The sequence below is a fragment of the Miniopterus natalensis genome, chromosome 3, assembly GCF_054644295.1.
Source record: "Miniopterus natalensis isolate mMinNat1 chromosome 3, mMinNat1.hap1, whole genome shotgun sequence".
In the NCBI taxonomy this organism is placed as follows: Eukaryota; Metazoa; Chordata; class Mammalia; order Chiroptera; family Miniopteridae; genus Miniopterus; species Miniopterus natalensis.
The window spans coordinates 18,932,356-18,956,612 of NC_142083.1; the positions used below are offsets into that span (position 1 = coordinate 18,932,356).

Genomic DNA, 24,257 nt, shown 5'->3' on the forward strand with positions numbered 1-24,257 from the left:
TGGGCCTTGGAGGGATGGGGGGAGGACCAGTGTGGCCCCTACTCCTAGTGACCACGGGAGATGCCCTGAGGGTGGCCTGGGAGCGGCTGTTCTGTCAGATGATGGGTGCCTTCAGGGCCTGTTAACAATATGGGCTGCGTGTGAGAGAGATTCTGTTGTCACTTCTGTGAAAGTGCCAAGTATAAGAAATCTCTGTTGCCTCTCACAGGGACTGCAGTTGAGGATGTGTCCACCCTAATCTATGGGAGCTTTTCTTGCTTTTTTTGTTTTTTATTTGCCATGGAAGATATGGAACAGGAAATTGGACTCAACAATTGCTGGATTGTTCTCCTTCCGCAGATGCCACTTTGTTAACAAGCTACTCTTAAGTCCCCACAGCTCTCATCCTGGACCCATACATTATCCTGTGCGGGTCAATGCACAGGATGGTGTGTGTGTGAAGGCTCTTCTCGGCCAGCTAGTATCTTTGAAATCAGGGGTTAAATTTCTTAGTTCTTCCCCTAGCAGGGAGTTTATTCTTTAAAGCAAACAAAAGATTAATTGGTGTCATTGGGTTCCTGAGAGCCATAAAATATATTTGAAAGTGGGTTATGTCTAAGGTAACACTGCCTTTTGCTTTGGCAGACCCTAGAGCAGAACATTCTCACTTCGGGGCACTTGCCAATTGGTGGATCTGAAAGGGGGCCCATTGCCCTGGCAGGCTGGGCGCTGTTCCTGCAGCCGGGGGATGGCTGGGTGTCAGGGAGGTGGCTCTGGCAGGGGAACTCTGGCTGCAAGAGCAGTACCAGTTTGAAGAGGAGGGTTTCAAGGTCAGTGAGGGCAGTGATCATTCTCAGCAGACAAAAACAATAAGCTTTGCAGAATGAGACCAGACAGATGTCTGAGGTGGAGTACATTGATTTCATTCTTGGAAGTGTTTCCTGAGAGTTTGGAAGCCAAGTGTGTGTTGGTTTGTTTAAGGACGGTCATACCCATCTCTAGAAAAAGGGTTTTAGACCACTGTCCACAGCAAGCAAGATTCCTTGCCTCATGTTATATGTGTCAAACATGCAAGACTCACCTAATAGAGGCTCTGGGCTCTTCTCCGTAGTTTCTGTTTTAAGTTATTTAGCCTGATACACATCTCAGTGTTCTCTCTTTTGCAGATACTTAGCTCTAGAAACACAGATCCTCACTCTCATTTAAACACACAATTGCCCTTTGTATTTTTATGTGTACTTCCTATGTCATTTATCTCTGCATTTTATTATGGCTGTTTTCTGTATTTACTAGTTTTGTCTCTGATTAGATTAAACTCTGGGAGCGGACTGCCTTTCATCCATTTTCAGGCTGTGGAGCAGTTCCCTTTGCCAGGCATCAATATCATTTTACTAATATTCATTTCCTTAATTTAACGCCTTCACTGCTCTGCTGATTAGAGCTTATTTTGCAATTTGTAAAATAGAAAACTGTGTCTCAGGAAAGCTAAGAGATGGGAGAGGTAGAGTTATGTGGAACTAGGATGGAATTGCCCAGGTGTAAGTAATATTGTGTATAAATTTTACATTTATAAAGCTGTTGTTTTAAATAAATACAAAAACAAAGGGAAAAAAATCAATCCCGATACCTGTTAGCTCTGGGATTTGGGGCAAATTCTTTAACTGCTCTGTGCCTCATTTCTCACATCTGTTAAAGGGGGGCATTATTAGTTGCTCATGTCAGTTACTGGCTTTAGAATTAAACATATTAGCACATGTGAAGCGTTGAGAACAGCGGCCTGCAGCTGGTTGCTGTGTCTGCTGTTGCTCTTCAGGGTTATGTAGCCAGCTGGGGGATTGGAGTCTGGTCTGCTGGATTCTGAAGCCCATGTCCTGGCCTTTGAATTCTGTGTCTTTCTTGGCCCTGAGACTGCCAACAGGGCTAAGTCAATATTTGTAGAATGAATGAATGCATTTGGAATTTGGGGTGGTGGTACTTCTCTAGGTAAAATGAGTTTGCTAAATGTTGAGAACCTACCTTGGGATTCATGAAAGAAATAGAACACCACGTCAGAGTTCTGGAAAATCCTCTTGTATACCTCAGCCTGGGCTGAAAAAGCAAACAACTTCTCAAATCAGTCATCTTAAATGAACTCCCACCCATGTGGAAAATACGGCCTCATGTTGGTCTGGCAGGGGCTACCAGGGAGCCAGGGCACTCGGGGCTGGGGTGGTAGAATTCCTGTGCCCTCTCTGCAATCTAGAAAATGAATCTTGACAAGCACTGGAGGTAGCACAGTGGGGCTGGGCAGTGAGCGGTCATTGCCTGGGTTCCAGCGTCAGCAGGCACTGACTTCTCATTGTAGGGACTCTAGAAGAGGGCGGGTATTGGTAGGTAATCAGGATATGATGTGTTTTAGGGTGTAGCTATCACTTGTATTATTGGCTTCCACAAATGTGAACCCCAGAAGCTGTAATACCAGTCTTCTCACCTATTTAAATGCTGTAGAGATAAGCTTAAGGAAGTGAGTTGGACACAAAATGTCAAGGTCATTGTTAATAGGAGAGGGCTGGTAAAAGACAGATGCACTTCCCTGGCAAAGTGTCCAGGTGGGTGGAGTTCATGCTGGAGACCAGTGTGTTCTTGGGTCTTTGCTATACCTGTTTTTTGTCTTTCCTAGCAGAGGTGGTCCTGGCCCCCATCTAGCAGGGAGGGCTGGCATTGCTGGTGTTATTTATGTGCCAATTTCTCCATCATAGGGCAAAGGTGCAGGAGCAATGGTGACTGTGTTGGGGAGGCAGGCCAGGGACTCCCCGGGGAGGGGGTGTTGATGCCCAGGCTAAAAGAGTACATGGGTATCGCTGACAGAGCACTGGGGAGAGGCTCAGCCTGGCTGAGACCTGAGAATAGTCCATACGAGGCTGGAAGGGGAGGCAGGGCCAGAGTGTGCATGGTCCACAGGCCACGGGAAAGATTTTGTCCACGTGAAAAGACTTCAAGTAAGGCAGGGATGTGGGTCTGCAAGGATCACACTGGCTTCATGGTGTCACATAAATTGAAGAGGGACAGGGTGCGTGTGGGGACTAGGGAGGGGGCATCAGACATGGGAAGGTGTTGAGAACAGATGGTCTAGCTGGGCCTTTGTCCCTGGATGGCGCAGCTCCATGTTTTGAAAAGCCAATTTGCCTTTCTGAGCTGCTCACCTCCCTGCTGGGTACTGGGGGGAATTTACAAGTTTTTCTGCAGTTAGTCTTCAGATCCCTGCTTCAGGCTCCAGCTTTACCATTGCTGCTCAACTACATTTCACTTTCTAACCTACAGCTCATGGAAACCTCAATTAAAAACACATTTGCCTTAGACAACTCTTATTAGGTTTGCAAGACTCTTTCCTCTTCCTCTGTTATCACATTAAAATTATCTGGTCATGGTTGGGAGGAGAAGAGGGCAGTTTTGGGGTGAAAGCACATGCTTTCTGCTGCTTGATGTATAATTAATTGTCTAGTTTTATTTGTCTTAACTCTAAGTCACCAATAACTCAGTTAATGAGCTGACATGTGCAATTAAGAGTTCAAGAATTTATAAAACATTGCTGTTGAAATTGCTGCTAGTTTTGTATTTCAGTAAACAGATATGGTTTTTTCTCTCCCTTGGGTAAAAAATGTCACGGGAATTTATGTACCACGTTCCCCAGTGCTGTTTTAATCATCTTATGTAGCAGGCATGTAGAATTTACATTCTTAGAGCAATTCTAATTTATCACATGCTTTTATTATTTTGGAGGTAGAGCAAAAGATTGCTCTTTTATCTCCCCAGATGAATGTTGAACTAAGGTAGGTCAGGGTGGGGCAGGTGAGATGATGAATAATTTATACATACCTCTGCTGGTTGTCACTGCGGAAGTTTGTTCCCTAAAATGAGAAAAAGCAAAATAAAAGGAGACATTGTCTTTGTATACCTCTTGCACCTTTTAGCTCACATAGTGACTTCTCTAGATTGTAGTATCTGAAACTTCGTGGTCCAATTCGGTGGGCAATTAAAATACGGCTATTCTGAAGCGAGATGTGCAGTGAGTCTAAAATGCCCACCAGACTTTGAGAATTAGTGTGAAAAACAAATATAAAATCCTCATTAATACATTCTTATATTGATTACATGCGAAAGTGGCAATATTTTGCACCTAGAGGGTTAAATAACAGATGATACTCAAATTAAGATTACCTGTTTCTTTTTACTTTTTTAAAAAATGTGGTTGCTAGAAAATTTAAAATCCCGCCTGTGGCGTGCATGAATTCTGCTGTGAGCATTGGTTTAAAGATGCACTCAGCCAGGAAGCAAAAAGGGCTCAGAGGGAGCTGGGGACCGTGAGCAGGGAGCTCCTGAAGGTTTTATCTCTGGAGTCTGTGAGCTGCTGGTGATATTCTTGCTGCTCTTACCCCAAGGAGAATGCACCACTCTTCTTTCATTGCTCAGCTGCTCCAGGCCTCCCCTGCCTGCCAGCAGTGTTTCTTAGGAGAAGTCTGCTTATCTGCCAGTCTGTGATTGATGACGGCAAGAGGGCACACATACTTGTAGGTCAGCTCTTTCTTAGAACAAAAAGAGTTCAAGGAGTTCTTGAGATTAGGAGGGTCTGTAGAGTTTTAGTGACACTCTACAAGAGCTTGATAGCATTTGGTGAATTGCCCATGATCTTTCTGAATTCTGGGTTAGCCTCTGAGAACATTTGTCCTTGCTAGTTTCCAATGATCCACTTGCATTTAAACAAACCTCTTGGTGGTAGTGGGCGGGGGGCGGCTTTTGCTGTTTTCTGTCAAGTGAGGGGTTTGGACCCTTTTGACTCTGCCCTTCTAGATGATGCTAGATCTTGTGGTCCAGGCAGGATGTCCCCGGGGAGAGCCATCACTACAGCCTATAAGTGGGGCCAGTGGGGATGAATGGTTATTTCTCTGGATTTCCAGTGTCTGTTGACAAACCTCTGTGGCATTTGTTGGGGACCAAAGGAGTTTGGATTATAGGACATAAGAGGCCTTCCAGCTTGCTTGGTGTTAGCAGGAGAGAGCAGGGCATGGACTTTCTGTGGAAGCCTGTAAAGGAGATTTATTGCCATTTGAAAAGCCAAGTTGTGGGCTTAAACCCAGATGTACATGGTTTATCTGAGAATGCTGATTTTAGACACCAGTAGGGCACTTTTCATGTGTCTTGGAATTGGGTATTATGGTATTCCAGTGCACTTTCTGCTAGTGGTGTTGCTGAGTCCCTAAATAATGCTAATTGAGGACATTTTTGTTAAAAGGGTAAATTTTTAGGTGATGTTTAGCAAGCCAGGTGCAGTTTTGTGGGAACTTCCAAAATAATCTTTAAATGATATATTTCAGAATGAATTAACTAATTTCAAAACAATGGATTTCAGTGAGCGTTGATTTTTGGAGTAATTGATAAGTGTAGTGATATATGTCAGCATGCATAGTAAATTACTCAGGAGCAATGCATTCTATCTTGTGACACAATATATATGTTGGTAACTAACTAACTAACTTAACTTTTCTCCCTCCTCCTTCCTTCTTGGTTTTGCGCTCCCCTCTAGGGCAGCTGTTTAGATTCATGGTTTTAAACCCAGTGCTCTTTGTTTAAGCTGGTGTTTGCTTTGTGCGGGAGCCCTTGTTTCCTAGGAGTCAGACCAGGGTTGAGTCACTGAATTGGTGAATGTGCAGATGGGGGCAGGGGAGGGAGCCCTTCGCCTCTACCCCAACTGGGCTCAGAATCATGGTGGAGCCACAGAAGACCCAGCCCCTGCCCTCCCAGGTATGCACATCTGGACTGGGTCCTGGACTCTCCCAAGATTAAAGTGCTCCAGCATGTTTGATTCTGCTGAGAAGTCAGGGATGAGAGCCTCCCTTCTGGGCGTTTCTATCCCTGGATAGTTTCCTGGATGTGTGCTTGGCCTGGCATCTGAGTTATGACTTCCTCTGCCTGTAGTTACTTTCCTTCCGTGAGCCTGTGCAGTGGCAAAGGGCCCTATTTTGCAGAGAGAAGCAGTGGGCCCAGATGTGGCTTAGGAATAGAATCCTGCCTCGGTGGAGCTCTTGCAGGCCCTGCTTGGTGTACTCCATCTGTTCCTATCCAGTCCTAGAGGAGGAGCCCCTCTGCTTTAGGGTTCACCATTGTGGGTTTTTATTGCGGGCATGCCCTTGCTTCCAGCCAACAGTCCGGTTTGTACTGAGTATTGGGCAGAGTGTGTGTGTGTGTGTGAGCTTCTGTCTTTAATTGTGGCTGGAGTGGTATGGGAAGGATGCAGTTAGGGGTGTGGGGAGGACTGGACTCCACTCCTAGAAAATTTCCTTTGGTCTCACTGGGGAAGCAGCTACTTTGCAGGGTGGAGCCTGTTCTCACCACCAGCCTTTAGGTAGCGAGAGGTCTCCTGGGAATGAGAAAGGGGAGCAAAGGCCTTCATGTGGGCCAGGGCCACTTTGGTCTAGATGGGGCTTGGCATCCAGGAGCAGGGGAGAAGCTGACCAGGAGCCAGGAGGAACTGGGAAGAACTTTCTTTTAACTTCAGATCTCAGAGCTTCGTGCTACCTGCCCTGATGGGGCCTGGCCACATTTGGTTGGCAGGCCACAGACTTCAGCCCACCGGGCTCTGCTTGTTCTCCTGGTCTACCCCAGCGGGATCTTAACTATAGTCTCCAGCCCCTGTTTCTGCCCACCCATTTAGTCTACTAAGGGAAATCTTGAGAATGTCCAAGTTTTGAGTGACAGAGGATCTTTTGAACTGAGATTGAATTCAAAGTTGATACCTCAGAATGACTTGGCTGCTGGGTTTTGCTGCTTGTTTTTGTAAAAACATAGTTAGAAAAAAATCCATTGCATTGCAAGACAATGTAATTTGACCCATAGTTTATTGGTAAGGGGGGAGCAGTTTTAGTCCTTAGTGGTTTCTAGCGCTTGGTGGGTTAGAGCCTGAGACTCATTTCTTTTTTGGACTGGACAAAGGTGAATGCCTTCATTGTTCAGTTGTGTGGAGCTGTTAATAGTTTACGGATGGTGATTAAGTCAAGCAGGTAAGCCAAGTTACAGTGTGTCTTAGCCTAAGTGGCGCTTGGCTAATTTGCAAAATTGGGGCCTTTCAACTTGAGGCTTCTACCCCGTGGGGTTTGTCCTGTTCATTTGTCCTCGGAACCCAGATCTTGTGAGGCCTGCTTCCTTGGTCAGCACCCCCAGGCATGGGTACTCTATACGTATGTGTCCCCACATTAGCCCCGGGACATCAAGTTTAAATGATCAAAATGTCATCCCTGTAGGACAGCAGGCTTCCGCTGTGTCGTCCGCTATTCCCTTACTCATCTTTGGACGGGTCTCTGGCATAGCATCTTCCCTGCTCAGTCAGCCAGTGCCGCTTCTGCTCTCCATGGGGGGTTTCTGCTTATCCACTCATCCTCACCTAGTTAGCCCATTAAAGCCCCACAGGTACCCTGGGAGGGAGGGAGAGAGGGAGGGAGGGAGGGAGGGTGGGTTTATTGCTCCTCTGTAGAAGAGGACACTGAGGCCCATGGTGGCTAATTTGTCCCAGGCCATGTTCAGATGCAGGAAAGCCAGGATTCCCATTCAGGGGGTTTGAGGCCCTGGATTGAGCCGTCATTGGAAACCACCACACTCTAGTCTAACCTTGAGGAAGAACCCCAGACAGTCAGCAACCGAGGGACATTCTACAGATTACCTGACCTGTGGCCCTCAAAACAGTTAAGGCCTTTACTCAAGGAAAGTCTGAGAGACTGTCACAGAGCAAAGAAGGCCTAGGAGGAGTGATGATGAGAAGTATTGTCCTGGATGGGCTCCTGGGACAGAAGGAGGACATTAGGGGAAAGCTCATGAAATCCAAGTGAAGTGCGGAGTGGAGCTCATAGCAGTGCACCGGTGCTCCTTTGTCATGCCAGCTCTGCCGCAGTAATGAGAGATGTTAATAGCAGGGGGTTGTGGGGACCCTGTATTATCTTTGCAGCTTATCTGCAACACAGTTCTTGCAGATGCCGCCTGTGTTTACTGGGCATTGAGCAGAGCACTGAGGTAGGATTTAGGATTGAGAATGGATTAATTAACACTCAGCCCTCATCTAGTGCACCCAGCCCTGTCTTAGTTGCTGGAGATTCAGAGCCAAGTAAAACTAACCCACTCCTGCCTCCTATAATACAAATGATGTAAATCCTAGTATAACATCCATCAAATAGTCAAAGGGCTGAAATAACTGTTGTTTTGGTGTTTCCAGGAAAAACGCATAAAAACCAGTTGTGGTCAATTGCCTAGATCTCTTGATGAGTGAATTGCTTCCTAGAGATCTTCTGACAGTAATATTTATGTGTGGTAAATAATAGCTTATATTCCTTTGTTGTAAGTAATAGAAGCCCAACAAAAACCAGAGTGAGCTGAAAAGAGGACTTCCTTGACGTAGGGAATGTGGGCGGGCAGGGATGAAGGTGGCCGTTGGGATAACTGGATCCAGAGAGTGAAGTCAGATATGGGTCTACTTGTTTTTCTGTATAGTTGTTTGTCTCTCTTTCATTTCTCTTTTTTTATTTGAGATATAATTCACACATCATAAAATCCACCTTTTTAAAAAAGTATACAATTGAGTGGTTTTTAGTATATTCGCTGAATACTAGTATGAGTATATACGGGAATACTAATACCAGTGTATGCTAATAGTGATGCAACCATCACTGCTATCTAATTCCAGAATATTTTCATCACCCCATAAAGAAACCCCATACCTATTCCCAGTCACTCCTACTCCCAGCCCCGGGAAACCAGCAGTCTGCTTTCTGTCTCTATGGATATAGCTTCTGGACATTTCATATCAATGGAATCACAGTATGTGGTCCTTTGTGCCTGACTTCTTCCCCTTAGCGCAGTGTTTTCAAGGCTCGTTCGTGCTGGAGCGCGGATCAGTTCTCCATCGTTTTCATCACTGAAGAATATTCCATTATATGAGTCTACCACATTTAAAAAACCTGTTCATCAGCCAGTGACCTTTAGGGGTGTTTCCACTCTAGGGCTGTTGTGAACAGTGCTGCTGTGAGCTCTCCTGTACAGGTTTTGATGTGTGGACAAATGTTTTTGTTTCTCTTGGGATATCCCTAAGAGTGGAATTCCTGGGTCACGTGGCAGCTCTGTGTTTAACTTCTTGAGGAACTGCCAGACTTTTCCACAGCAGCTGCACCGTTTTGCATCCCCACCAGCAGCGTGGGGGGAGGGGTCTATTTCTCCACATTTTCACCAACACGTCTGTGCTTTTGATTGGATGGGATTATCTTTTAAGTACCTTTTAATTCAGGAAGTATGATTTTATGGAAAACATTAACTATTTTTGAAATTTAATACAATTCTGCAAAGGCATTAATTAATATGTATGCGACAATGAGAAATAGCTGCTTTAAGTTTACTTACTTCCCACTGTGTTCTTGGGTCATTCGTTTTTATGAAGTATTGACAAACGCCTGTTCTGAGTACGTCTGTGTATTTTTTTCTAAAAAACAGATGGTAGCCAGAAGACAGCCAAGATTTCATTAAGATAATCTTACCAGTTTTTGTTCATTTGTGAGGGATTTTGGTGGTTTTTCTTGAAAAAAATTATTCAGGTCAAGAATAGGAAAGGACAATAAACTCTAGGAAGTGGGAGGTAAAGGTCATCTGGTATTATAGTCCATGTGGCATGCAAACATCTGTCAATTGCTTTTATTGCTCCTCTGTTCTGCATCTCCTACTGTTTCCACCTAAAGGAAGTATGGAGTGCAGTTCTAAAACCAGCTATTTGGTGTCTGCTGGAGAGGATTTCCCACTAGTTTTTGATAGTCTTTGGAACAGTTTTATTCACTTTATAAAATCTGCATGTCTTTCCCCCATTTACCTGCTTTTCTTTCTTGTCTTGTTCCACTGCTCCTTATGTTACATAATTATTCCCTTTGAAAGAGACTTGATGGGGCCCTGGCTGCTGTGGCTTAGTTGGTTGGAGTGTTTGTCCCATATACCGAAATGTTGAGGGTTTGATTCCTGGTCAGGAAATTGAACATACCTAGGTTGTGGATTTGGTGCCCAGTTAGGGCATGTATAGGAGGCAACCAATAGATGTTTCTCTTTCTCCTTCCCTCTCTCTAAAATCAATAAACATATCCTTGGGTGAAGATTAAAAAAAAACAAAAACAAGATGGGGAAGATTTTTAGAATAGGCATAGTTTACCTCTAATATATTGTTTTTTAGAGTAGGCATAGTTTACCTCTAATATATTGTAAGCTCTTTAGAGTAGGAACAACTTTATATACTGTTGAATCTTTTATATGTGCCTGATACAGAATAGGAAGCTCAAAAGATATTTGTGGGAAGCATGGATTTGTGGAAGGGTGGCCTGGTGGATGATGAATGGATGGGCAGATAGATGGATGGACTTACAGGTAAAATAACTTAAACATATTGAATGAATTGTAATGGTATTGGCTGATTCTTTAGGTCCATTTTCTATTTTCTTTTAAACACCTGTGTGTTGACTGTGTGATGATTGGTTGGCTAATAGATGGAATAATTTGATTTTTGTTGCTTGGATTGTCATGTTCCTACAATGTTGAGTTTGTCTCAGCAACTTGGAGATGCCTCATTTCTTTCAGTGTTAAATTGTTTCTTGAATCATTTCTAGTCACTGTAGTTTAACTGAAAAGCTGTTTCAAGGAATTGCAAGGAAGAGAGGGACAATCAGAATATGAAATCAGGACTGAATTAGTTGGCAGTTGGACCTCTATAACCGTAGGAATAAACTCTTTACAGGATAATAAGTTCATAATTTAGGCATTTTGCCCTTTAGCCTAGTTTGTTTTTGTTTTTATTTTCATTTGGATTGGAACTAGGCAGGTGCCAGTGAGTCTTTGCTAGATATAAGGCTTAGTTTATTGGTGATGCCCTTTTCCATTTTATTTCCTTTTTCCCCTCCCTTTCCACCTTCTACCCTTCATACACTTTTTGCAATGTCCTCTGCATGGAAGCCACCCTTCTTAGTAGCTGATAGCTGTGACAGAGTTTGACCTTATGGGCAGGACAACGGGGGAGAATGTTGGTGCCGTGTGATCCTTCTCGCTGGGTGCACTGGAGACTGGAACTGTCCAAAGACATGGGATAAATTGTCTGTGAATTTGATAGTAATGAACGCAGACAGGCCTCAGTTAGCAACCATACTGTTTTTTAGGTGCGTTTGTGAGTTAGTTGTTTGGGATACTACACATCTTCCTGTGGAAAAAGTGCTATAAATTATCCGAGGCCCACAGACAAGCATAAGAAATGATGTCGACGATGATGATGATGATGATGACGATGGCAACATAGCCAAAAGCTACAAATATAGTGTAGCTACAAATAGTTGGATACATTTCTTACTTAAAAAGCAGTACCATTAAAGACTTCTATAGGCCAACCTTGGGATTAACCCAACACCTCTCCTGTAATCTTTGGGGAGAGAGGGCCAGTTATGCTTATGAGTCCTGAAACAGAGTGTCAACAACACATTTTCTTCTGGAATTGAATCGTGGCATCACATCTGGTGGGGGCAAGACTGTGGTTCTTGGGGTTGCCTGTATAGAAAACAAATGCCATTGCGGTCCCACAACCACCAGTAAAATGGCACAGACTTGGGATCCTCACAACACATTTCTTACATTTTGGGCTGTATGCTCACAGTTTCTCTCTTGAGTCTCCCCTTTTCTTCCTCAACGGCTGGTGCTGGCCTTTGAGGATGGAGCCTAAGCAGCCCTGAGCTGGCCTGCAGCGGTCTCTTTGGAATCTGATACAGTTCAGAACTGATTGCCAGGCTCAGGTCTAAAACCCCGCAGTCACACACCAGGGAGGGCATGAGTCAGATCACTCAGCGTTGTGGGTGTGCACTGTGTGCTGTGAGCAGAGGCTAACAGGACCACCCACTGCTGTGGGGATGCTTGCAGAGCATGTCGCCCTCCCCCTTTACTTTATTTCCAGCCCCCCACTGAGTGGTGGACGTCTCCATGGGGGAGAACCTTAGGTTCCACCTTCCCCTTTAGTTTCTGACTCTCCTGGGTCTGCCTCCAGCCAGCAGTACTCCCTCATCCTTGCTGCTTGTGTCCCCTCCCTCGTCCCTGCTGCTTGTGTCCCCGTTGCTTGTGTTCACGCTGCATTTTTCCTACTTATTTCGTAGTGTGATCATGTTGCCTCTCTATTCTCTCTGCCCCGTTTCCAAGCTTTCTGCCAAGTTTCGTGTTGGGGTTTGCAAGCACTTGGGGTTGAAATAGCTCCTGGGGTGAAAAAGCTCCGTGGGCAGTTCGTCATCTGCATAAAAACATTAAAAGTCAGTTCTAATTAACATTAAAGTGCATTGGAAAAAGCAAAAACAAAGACAGCCCAGTGGACAGAGAGGAGGAAAAGGAGAGTCCCTCTGGCACCACCGGCAAGCTGCTGCCTCTGAGGCTTCTTCCCTTACGCTTGTCAAACATTTCGAATCCCATTCCCTCCCTTCTGTGTGCACTCAGTTTAATGTCACTGGAAATTAGATCTGTCCCAGGTATACTGTGTCCAGGCTGATCCTACTTCGGGAGGTTGTGAAAATTCCTAGAATTTACAATGGAGTCTGCTTTCAATTAATTATGTCTCAGACAGTGAATGGTTTTGAAAACTTTTTCAGAACTCTATTACTCTAGATCAGCGGCTGTCAACTGGGACAGTCCCCTCAACCCCAACATAATTACTTTGTCCAAAATGTCAATAATGCCAAGGTTGAGAAACCAGCTTTAGAACTTTGAATGTTATAAAAGCCATGTGTCCTTTGAAGTGGATTTTAGTAGTAAGGATTAGGAAAAAATAACATCTGTTAAGTTGAAAAGGTATTCCTACTTCCAGCAGGAAAAAAAAAATGACAATAAAACAGGAGAGATCTCATTTATATGTGGAAGCTAAGAAAAAAAGGAAACCCAACTTATAGGTACAGAGGACAGATTGGCCGTTGCCAGAAGTGGGGATGGGAGAAATGGGTGAAGGGGGTCAAAAGGTAAAAACTTCCAGTTAGAAAGTAAGTCCTGGAGATGTAATGTTCAGCATGGTGACCGTAGTTAATAATACTCTATTGTATATTTGAAAGTTGCTAAGAGAGTAGATCTTAAAAGTTCTCATCACAAGAAAATAAATTTGTAACTATGTATGGTGATGGATGTTATCTAGACATGGTGGTGATAGTTTCACAATGCACACAAGTAGTGATTCATTATGTTGGACGCCTGAAACTAATGTTATATGCCAATTATATCTCAATTAAAAATAAACAGGAGAAAAAGTGCTGTTTATATGATCCACATCCAGTTTTGGAATTCAGCACCATTCACAGTAAAGAGCCCCTTGGCCACTCCCCACCTTCCGCATGAGACATCTAAGCCAGGTTGCTTCTTGACTAAGTCACTACAGCCAAAAAGATAAGAACATTCTTTCGGCTACTCAATTTACTGCGGATTTAAATAGTCTTTTTAATTTATCTCTTACAAAATTATTTGACATCTTTGTCTTAAAAAAAAGAAAAAAAAAAGGCAGATCATATTTTAGGACCAAATTGTGACTTTATCATGTAGGTTGTTAGAGAATCCTGAACTATGATACTTAACATAGGCCAAGTAAGCAGTTGTGGGACAAAAGTAGGTGTGGTGCCCTGCTCTGGGTCTGAGACTGAGTTGTGTGCTTGGCTGAAGAATATTCTCTTTTCTGTGAATCTGTAATTAGAACATGCCACACAGCATGGTATTTGAAGTCCATCATCATTATCACTTTTCAGGGGTTATTTCCCTACCTTATTTTAAACTTACGTTTTTTCAAAGTTCAAGAACATCATTTTTAAAATTAGAAGAGAAGTACCCTAGTTTTTCAAAGGGCAGTAGGAGGTTGAACTCTACATGGTGATTTTAATCTTCTTTACCTTGAAGTAGGTAATAATAAACAGTTTGCGCAAAGGGCCATTTTTGTGTAAATATTTTAGGCTTTGTGTAGCTACTTCACATAGCCATGGTAGGAGGAAGGAAGGAGCTAGGTAAACTTCCTTGCCCAGGGAGGCACTGCAAGTCACAGGCAATTGGCTGGGGATTTATGATTCATAATTGAGATTCATGAGACAATGATGCAATCTACGCCTTATCTTTAGATTACCTTGGGCAAGTCTCATGTGATGTCGTAGCTCCCTGGTCTATGTTAGTGGAGAGCAGAGATTAATGAATTCAATGCAGAACTCTGAGTTTTAACACAGCCCTTATAATTAATTGTTATGGGTTTGGGTTTTTTTTGGTTGTTTTGTTTTGTTTTTGGTATGTTTCTTGATAACCTCCATTGCTCAATTACAGAAACATGACTGGGTTTTTCCCGTTACGGAATGCTTAAGAATGTTCATGTCCAATGGAGATGGGAAAGTAATTTTTTTAAATGATTGAAACTACCAAGATATAATTACATACCATAAAATGCACCCGTTATAAGTACAAAGTTGAATGAGTTTTTGTACATTTATATAGTTGTGTGGCCCTCAGTACAGTCCTGTTTTTAGAACAGCTCTATCATCCCCCAAAGTTTGTTTTCCACATTCACGAAGTCAGTGTCTCTGTCATCCCTAGCACCAGGCAGCTGTTATACTTTCTGAATCTGTGGATTTACATCTTCTGATAATTTCATGTACACAGAACCTTATAATATGTACTCTTTTGTGTATGGCTTCTTTCACTTAGATGATGTTTTTGAGGTTCATCTTTATTTGCTGATTCTATCAGTGATTAGTTTTTACTAATGAAGACTTCTGTTGTAAGGGATTTATCACATTTTGTCACTGTACCAGTTGATGGACATTTGAGTGATTTCTAGTATTTGGCTATTATGAATAATGCTGCTATGAATATTTGCTTGCAAGTCTTTTTAAAAATTTTCTTTTGAGTAGGTAGATATCTAGCAGTTGAATTGTTGGGACATATGGTAAGATTATGTGGAAACATCTTTGTTTTACATCTTCAGCACTTTCTCCACATCGTCACCAACACTTGGTATAGTCGGTCTTTTTTATTATAGCCAGGAAATCATTTGTTGGCAGTGGAACCCCTGTGAACCTCGCTTTTGAATAAAGGATGGTATTTCTTGCCTCCCTATATCTTACAGGATTGCTCTGAAGATCAAAGGAGATGGAAATTTATGTGCAAGGGTTTTATAGTATAAAACTGTTAGTGGTGAGTATGTGCAGAAAAGTTTTTAGCTGTTAAATTTAACACAGAGATTAAGATGAAAACTTGCCCAAGTTTTAATAAAATGTGTATGTTACGGTTGAACTTGTTCTACCTTCTTATAAAGGCATATTTTACTCAAATTGTGAGCTTCCTCCGTATGCCTGCATTCTACATTAAATTATCAGCCTTATTTCACAATGACAGAATATAATGGTTTGCATATGCTGGGCAAATTTTTCTTTCCCACTCAAACTTGGATGGTCTGGTAAATGTCTGCTTGTGACTTCATTTTCCAATACCTGTGGGTGGCCTCTTTTCTGGACCTGGGCGTATGTGTTCTATTCTAATAGAATGGAAGTAGAAGAGTTTGGGAGCTCAGAGAAACGACCAGGAAACAATCTATAAAAATAGTCATTGCAGCGGTTTTACTTTGCAATTCTGATTCTATGAAAATGGCCAGTTTAAACTTTTTCAAAGAACAAAGGGAGTTTTGAATGCATTTCCCTTCCTGCCTGTGGGAGCCAGCTGCCGTAGGTCTAGGGGAACTGGCCCAGGGGCTCTAGATTTGCTCTTTGGGGCTTGATTTTGTAAACCTTGCTTATCAGCAGCTCTTCACACCTGTTGAGGAAGACCTTTGGACTAAGGAAGTTGAACTGTGTGTTTGATCATGTACGACTATGTCAACAAAGGGCTTTATAGCACTTTCAAATGAAAAGGTAAAAAGAAACAGCAAAACTCAAGTCAAAGGAACTGCGTGCCTTATAGGAATCTAGAGATTTATACTAATCCTGGTGACAGTTTATATTCAGTAATGTTTCCTAATAAAATCTTAATACATCCTTACTAAGTGGACAATTTTAATAATTGGGAAATGTGTACATGAAATCCTTTTTGATAAAGATGTAGATGGTGATCATAGCAAAACAGTGCTTTGGACTCAGGATCCTGGGATGTGCAAAATTCTTTCATGATGTTACTCACTGAGTAAAAGTTCTCACCTTACATGACTTTGAAAATTTCTGTTTGAATATGGGTGTGCGTATGTGTGTGTACATGCATGTGTGTGCATGGATGTATGTAGGTATTTTCAAAGCTTTCAAATGCTGCAGTCTCTGATATGTGAATTAAAAAGCAGATGAAAAAAGTAGTTGAGGCCCTTGGAAATCTTTTTCTCGAGCATTACTAATAATGTGGTGTGGTATGGAATGATATTTGAGAGAGCAGTTCTAGAGGAGGCCCAGAGTAAATGCTCTTTTTGGAAGCAGCTGTTGGCTAATAAAGAATCAGAACTGACAGGCAGTTGTTTCTGGGTGTTACCACCATCTCAGCCTGGATTGGGGATCACAGGTACGTGACCCACTCCTGTGAAGGAAATTCCCTGCGGTCGGTATTGTTTGTGTTCTTTAAATAAGCAGACTCCAGGATTTATAGAGAAACACTTCATATTCATTTCTGATGTTCTTGTCCACCTTGATCGCGGAGGATTTCAACCCCTCCGTGGAGGGGCGGTGGAAAAAGGAAGGATGGAGTCAACAACTTAAAATTCCTGTAATAATGAGAAATGGGGTGCCCATGGGGAGGGCCTTGTATGGGGCTGTAATAGGCGATATTAAGAGAGTTGCGGAACTCACATGGGGAATTGTGTGAACCAGTCACGGGGAACAGAAGCTGGTGCCCTTTCAACTTTAGGCCTCAGCCACCTAGATCTTCTTGGAAATGCCTGTAGAATCTCATGCACACATGGTCCCCGCCACGGGGTCCCGAGAACCTGGGTCCCTTTAGCTTTCATGGAACTCAAGGTGACTTACTGCATCCTGAGTAACAGTGGTGTAACAGCAAACGTTTTAGGTCCTGGCTGGTGTGTTCTAAACAAAGTCATCGATGGCACAGAGGGAGTAACTTAAATTGGGTTTTTATATCTTCTTAAAATTTTTCCTCCTAGGAGGGTGAGAGAGAGAGCAAACGATTGTATATGGTAACTGACTACTTAAAGGGACCTCTGTGTTATATTTTAATTGTTGACTAATCTATTAATGCATTTGATTTATTTATTAATTATTTTAAGGAGACAAATAGAGTCGGTGTGACATGTGGAAAGAGCATGGGATTAGGAATCGGAGAGATTTGAGACCTGGCTTGGCCACTAACTGACATCAGGCAAGAATTTAGGCTCTGAGCTTCAGTTTCCTATCGGGGGAGGGGATTCCTGTCTGACTGAGGATTAGTGTTAGATACAGAATGTCATTGAGGCTTTTAGCACATGACCTGGACACCTCATGGGCGCTCCATTACTGGATGCTACTATTTTTGCTATTTATAAAGAGCAAAAGTCGCATAAAGTGATGAGTATACTTCTGTATTACTTATTTCCTGCCAACTCTCTGTTAATAGAGCAGTAGTAACCCCTGGAAGAGAAAGTTGGATAACCAATATGTTGTAAATATTTCACTTAACACTTCAAATCAAAATAGAAATTAAGCAGACCATTGAAATGAGGTTGAAAGTTCTAGATAAAGAAGTTGTTCAGTTTAAGTGCTATTTTAAGTGATAATTTTTTCAGTTTCTTTTTTGTTGAGCAGAGTAGAAATAATGAGATGCTAAAGCTGTCCATCACAAGGGTATACCTCAGACGTCATGAAGGGAACTCTTTATCATTGGAATGACCAGTGAACACCCAGCAATTTCGTCAAACTTTTTTGTCACTCATCCTTGGAAACAAATAGTTTTTATGCTGTGAGATTAAAGGAAGAGGGTATTCAGCATTGAAAAGCTAAAAACGCATTATTTCATTTGTCCACTGGGGAAATAAAAATGGAAATGAAATCAATGCCAAAAACATATGCCCTCGGTTAACATGGGATCTGGAAATTCTCTTTTGGGCTGTAACCCCAGACTTTGGAGTGCATTGGGTGCGTGTTGGAATCCTACCGAAATTCACACCAGTGGATTGGGTTCTGATATTTACTAAAACGTTAGTTCCTCTCTTGGTGAGTCCAGTTGACACGTGGATGTGGTACAAGTGGGAAGTCAGTGGAGTGTTCCAATGCCTTCTAAGAGGGCAAGTGCATGGGGCTTGCACCTGGGAAAATGGGAGCCCGCAGGTCCCAAAGAGTTCTCAACTTGGGGTGAAGCAGAGTAGTCACCCGACCAAACTTGTGGTTTCTGGAACCCAATTGCCTGGGGTTGAGTTCTCCCTCAGTCTCAGATGCTGGGCAAGTTACTTTACCTCTAGGCCTGTATTTCTCCATCTGTAAAATGGGTGCGATAATAATACCTGCCTCAACAGGTGTCTGTGAGAGAAACGAGATGATCCCCGTTAAGTGAGTTGTACTCAGTAACACAGGGCTACAGATTTCTCAGTCCCTTCTTTGCTCTCTCTGTCTGGTGGGACTCCCTCTCAGTCACACTTCTCTGTAGTAAAGCTTGCAGGCGATGCTTTCTGAAGAGTCATTCTTTGCTTGTTTGAGAACATTTGCATTTCAAAAAATTTCTTTTTTAAAGGAATGTAGTAGTTATAGTAATTTTGAGAGTGGTTTTTCCCCACAAAGTGCAATCCAAACTCACCATGAAATTCTGTTTGTTTTGTTTACAGGGAACACGGGTCTGGCTGAGAGAAAATGGCCAACATTTTCCAAGTACTGTAAATTCCTGTGCAGAGGGTGTCGTCGTCTTCCAGACAGACTATGGTCAGGTGAGCACAAGTCCCTTGGCCCACAAGGAATGTGAAGTGCACGCTTTAAGTGTGTGAGAGACGCAGTGAAATTCTCCCAAACAGATTTCAGAAGGTGTTCCAACCAGGATGGGACAGAAGAGCACTCCACTTGGCCTGTCTCCTTCCTGGGGATCTTGTCCAAGAATCAGAAGTATGGAATGCAAGCAGCTGGAGGAAAAGTCTGAATAGATTGATATTTGCTAGTTGGTTTCATTACCACTTTCCCTCAAAATTCTTAAACTTTCCTAGAGTATTGGAGATGCTTGGCTTGCCAGTGAGAGTGTAGTGTTGCCATGTCCTAATCCCTGTAAGAATCAGACTGACTAAATCCCTAACCTGAGCTTCTGTATCCACCTTGTTAAGCAGCTGCAGGAGTTCCTTCTGTATGTGGGAATTCTGCTGCTGCTGGTTCTCCATTTTTTTAGTGTAAAACAAATGAAAAGCCGGTCACTGAAAATAGAAATATCATGTGAATCCAGAAACTGGCTCATTGATTGTACATTTGAGCCTTAAACAACATAGATTTCACCTGGGCAGGTCCACTCACAGGTGGATTTTTCCCCCATAAGTGTTGTAAATGTGTTTTCCTTATGATTTTCTTTTCTCTAGCTTACTTTATTGTAAGAATACAGTATATAATGCATATAAACATACAAAATACATGTTAATTGACTGTTTATTGCTATCGGTAAGGCTTCTGATCAACAGTAGGCTATTAGTAAAGTTTTGGGGGAGTCAAAAGTTTTGTGATTTTCGACTGTGCAGGGGGGTTGGTGCCCCTAACATGTTGTTCATCAACTATATTTGGATAATTGTGAAAGGAGCCCAGTTTCTCCATTTTATTAGGGAAACTAATTTTAATGTTACAAATGGGCCTCTCCCTGAGAGGCACCTATGGAAATTTAAGACATAAAGTAATAAAAGGATGTCATATACCAGGGTTGAAAACTCCTAGTGCCTGAATCTCCTTTGTAATTGTGCTGAGCACGAACGCTGCAAGGTGTAGTTTGAGGCAGATGGGCTGGGCTACTGGGCTCTCACAGCCCCTTAGCCGGATGGTCCCCTCGGTGTGGTACCTTTCTCAATTTTTGGCGTAATGAGGAGTGATGTTACTGGACTGTTTTGCAGTTCCTCAGTTTCTTTTTCATCTGAGTCTTGAATGGCTCTTTAGTACTTATCCAGGTGAAGACATAGCTCAGTTTCGTTGATATAGACTGTAAAGGGGGAGGGTGTAGGAAGAGGGTGGCAAAGAGATCACAGATCTAACAGCCATCGCCGGTGAGGTCGCTGCACTGGTGCCCAGTCCGGTTTCTTTCTCATCAGGTTCTCAGGTAGTGTCCTATGATCTATAAATGAAGGCCTGACCGATCGACTTCTCTGAACCTCAGAGTTGGGCACTGCTGTAATGTTGAAGTTTCCCTGCAGACGTGGTCAGCATTTTTTCTTTTTTTGAAATCCTCACCCAAGGATATTTTTTTCCATTGATTTTTAGAGAGAGTGGAAGGGAGGGAGGGAGAGAGAGAAACATCGACGTGAGAGAAACACATCGACTGGTTACCTCTCACACGAGCCCTACCGGGGAATCAAACCTGCAACCTAGGCATGTGCCCTTGAGTGGGAATCGAACCCAAGACACTTCGGTCCGCAGGCCGACGTGCTAACCACTGAGCAAAACTGGCTAGGGCAGCATTTTTTCTGTCTTAGCCTTGACTCTGCCTGTGTCCCTTCTCACTGGCCCCGTGAATTCAGTCCCTTTCAGTCCCTGTACATGCTTCTCAGGATGACATAAAAAAGGAAAACAGTACTACTCAGTGTACCTGCTTGGACATAACTATTCCTAAAAATATTGTAAAATAGATTTGTAATGGAGTTCTTTTTGTTGTTGACTATCTTTTAATCCCAAAGGTAACTTCTAAAAATTTTATTCCTCTTATTTTATTTTATTTATTTTAAACTATATCTTTATTGACTTCAGGGGGAGGAAGGGCGAGGAGAGAGAGAAAGAAACATCAGTGATGAGAGTCATTGGTCAGCTGCCTCCTGCACGCCCCCTACTGGGGATCGAGCCTGCAGCCCAGGCATGTGCCCTGACTGGAAATAGAACCATGATCTCCTGGGTCCTAGGTTGATGCTCAACTGCTGAGCCACACCAGCCATACTAGTCCTCTTTTTTTTAAAAAAAAAATGTGCTAAAAAACCATAGGATGTTAAGTTTACCATCTTAACCGCTTTAGTTTGCACTCCAGTAGTGTTAAGTACATTCACATTGTAGTGCAACAGAGCGCTAGTACTTTTTCATATTGTAACACTGAAACTCTGTACCCACCCAACACTAGTTCCCCATCTCTGCTCCCCTAGTCCTTCTAACTCCCGTTCTACTTTCTGTCTCTATAACTTTGCTTTACATACTTTATATGAGTGGAATCATACAGTATTTGCTGTTTTTTGTGACCGGCTTATTTTGCTTAACAATCCTCAAGGTTCTAAGATACTTTCTGTTCCTATCTGTGCTTTGCTTGGCAGCGGCTTCTAACGTGGCAGCTTCAGTGGCATTTATTGCTACTGCCTATGACACGTGGTCAGCAGTCTGTGTCACATGAAGACACTGCCAGCCCCAGTCGATGGGCAGCTCGCAGAGAGGCGTGGGGAGTGGAGTGGGATGGTCAGGGCAGTAGTTCTGTTCACTCTTGATGGTATTTATGGGTTGTGGGTTTAGAACGAACCAGAATAACGTGTACTTAAACGTGAAAACAACTCTTAACTTGGACTCCTAATCCTCAATCGGTCTTCAAATACTTGGTCTTAATGTTGTCTGCTCTATCATTCCCAAGTCTAACAAGTATAATTAGCTCGGTGATTTGTGTAGGAATTGCAGGGTTTAAAATATGAGAAAAGTGAGGCGAGATCGAAAGAATTGGGCTCAGACTAGGATCAAGAACTGGCAGTGGCCAAAAGACTAGTTTCTTTCTCTCCTGACCTACAAGTTCACTGTGGAGGACAGGAGCATAATCACGGAGGATTAGGAGAAGTTCATTAGCTGGTCCTGGCACCGCCCAGGACAGGAAAGCCTGCTTTTTAACTGGGCCAGGATAAATTCTTGAAGGAATCAGGGTCAGAGACACAGAGCATGGCGTTGTCCTAGTCAAGCCTGTATAGTAACTTTTCAAGGCATTGGCTAATTTCAGCACAATTTGATACATTATTAAAAGGTGTTAAGAAATCGCTGTTTCTGCCCTGGCCATGTGGCCCAGTTGGTTGGGTGTTGTCCTGTGCACCAGAAAGTTGCCAGTTAGATTCTCCGTCAGGGCTCATGCCTGGGTTTCGGGCTTAGGCCCCTGATCCATGCAGGAGGCAGCCCATCAATGTTCTGTTCACATTGATGTTTCTCTCTCTCTCCCTCTCTCTTCCTCTCCCTCTAAAAAATAAATCAATAAAAATATTTTAAAAAAACATAAATAGTTGTTTCTGGGGTGGGGACAGGGTGAGGAATAGGGATATATTGTTGCCTGGGTGGAGTAGCTCAGTGGTTGAGCAGCCACCCATGAACCAAGAGGTCGCCGGTTAGGTTCCCAGTCAGGGCACATGCCCAGGGTACAGGCTCGATCCCCAGTGGGGGCATGCAGGAGGCAGCTGATAAATGTTTCTCTCTCATCGATGTTTATATCTCTCTCTCCCTCTCCCTTCCCCTCTCTCTAAAATCAATAAGAACATATTAAAAAAATATATATATAGATATATATCTATATATCTATATATATATTGTTTAATGGGTACAGGCTTTCAGTTCGGGAAGATGCCGATTACACAACAGTGTGAATGGACTTAATGCCAGTGAACCGTATGCTTAACAATGCTTAAGACGGTAAATTTTATGTTCGTATGTGTATTTTATTACACACACGCACAAAAGGATATTAGTGTTTGAAGTCAGATAGTAACTGGTAAAACCTCTCAAATGGGTATTTATTTGTATCTTTAATAACAATTTTGGTGAAATTTTTATGTTGCCAAAATATGACTTCTCAGAAACGAACCGAAACGGCTTGAAAAACTAATTGCCCTTTGGGTTAGAGCAGCGCATCTCCTACTTGACTGCCCGTTGTTCAGATGCAGATTCTGCTGGGCAGGTCTGAGGTGGGGCCTGAGGGTCTTGCGTTTCTCACGAGCCCCCTAGTGATGTTGCTGTTGCTGGTTCTTGAACCCCATCTGAGTGGTGAGGATTGAGAAGACGTTCCTGGAAGTCACTGTAGGGTCATCGTTAGGACAGCGAAGTTCTCTCAGATCTCTTACGCAGGCCGCCAGCACTACTGTTTGGAGGAAACAGAGATAAAGATGAGGAGGGCTTTAGAGAAAGCTGGAAAGTATTTCTTTGGCCTTTTGAGGCTTTTCTTGGGGCCCTCCCTCCAACAACCATTTTACCTTGAGCGTGCTGACTGCAGCATAGTATTCCTCTGGTGGACTAAAGAGCAGTTTTTAAAATCCCGTCTAGTGTTAGAGAGCAAGCAGAGCCTTGTGTAACTAAAATCCTCAGATGGAACCTCGGGGACCCTGGGAGGTAGGAGTTGACAGTGTGGTGTTTTTAGTGGCAGCACTAAAGGGCATGTTTTCTTATTTCATTCATTCTCGGAGAATCGTGCACACTCACGCAAGCTGTTCTTTTTTTTTTTTTTTGGCCAGGGAGATAGCTTTAACGTTCACTTAAAATTCTCTTCCACACGAAAATTGTAATTGCTGTTGGTTGGTCCTAGGAATATGGAGGGCCGAAACATTCCCTGTGGACTCATAACTTTTGTTACACTCACCGGGAAGTATTTGCAGACGGAAAGAACTGTGCAAGTGACAAGCTAACACACTTGGGTGAAACCTATGCATAGTTGTAGCCTCCAGACGCAGCACATGGGCAGTCAGCACATGTCCTGAAATTTCTAAATTACTAGTTTATCGTCTTAGATAACAAGCTTTGGACAGAGATTTAGAAGAGCCAAGTTAAAACGCACTGCGGCTCCGCAGGGTGCAGATGTGGCTGAACGATCGACTCTCATCCAATGCTGTCTTCCCTTTCTTACCCGAGAGTGTCTTTTCTGGAGCTTGCACGAAGCTCACTGGCGATCACTATCGCACCCTTTACGTACATTGCAGAATTGTGTAATAAGTTTTAAATTAGATTTTTTTTTCACTTTGAGAGTGAACTATTATCTTTTCTGAAAGAGCCTAATTTGATTGCTCTGAAATAGCTTCGAGAGAGCTCAATTTACCTAATTGTATTTAAAAGGGTAGTTATTTAACTTTCCTCCGTAAACTTAGGATGATTACTGCATGCAGTGATTTTGTTGGATTTTCTGTATGCAGT

General features: G+C 43.0%; 1 protein-coding gene across 1 annotated transcript in view; it reads left to right on the top strand.

The window, feature by feature from the left end:
- MYO10 (myosin X) overlaps nucleotides 1-24,257 on the top strand; it is a 179,996-nt gene that overhangs the window by 20,024 nt on the left and 135,715 nt on the right. The window contains exon 2 of the mRNA XM_087815337.1: nucleotides 18,788-18,886. Within this exon, the coding sequence (XP_087671463.1) occupies nucleotides 18,788-18,886 (99 nt within the window). The remainder of the gene's footprint in view (nucleotides 1-18,787; nucleotides 18,887-24,257) is intronic.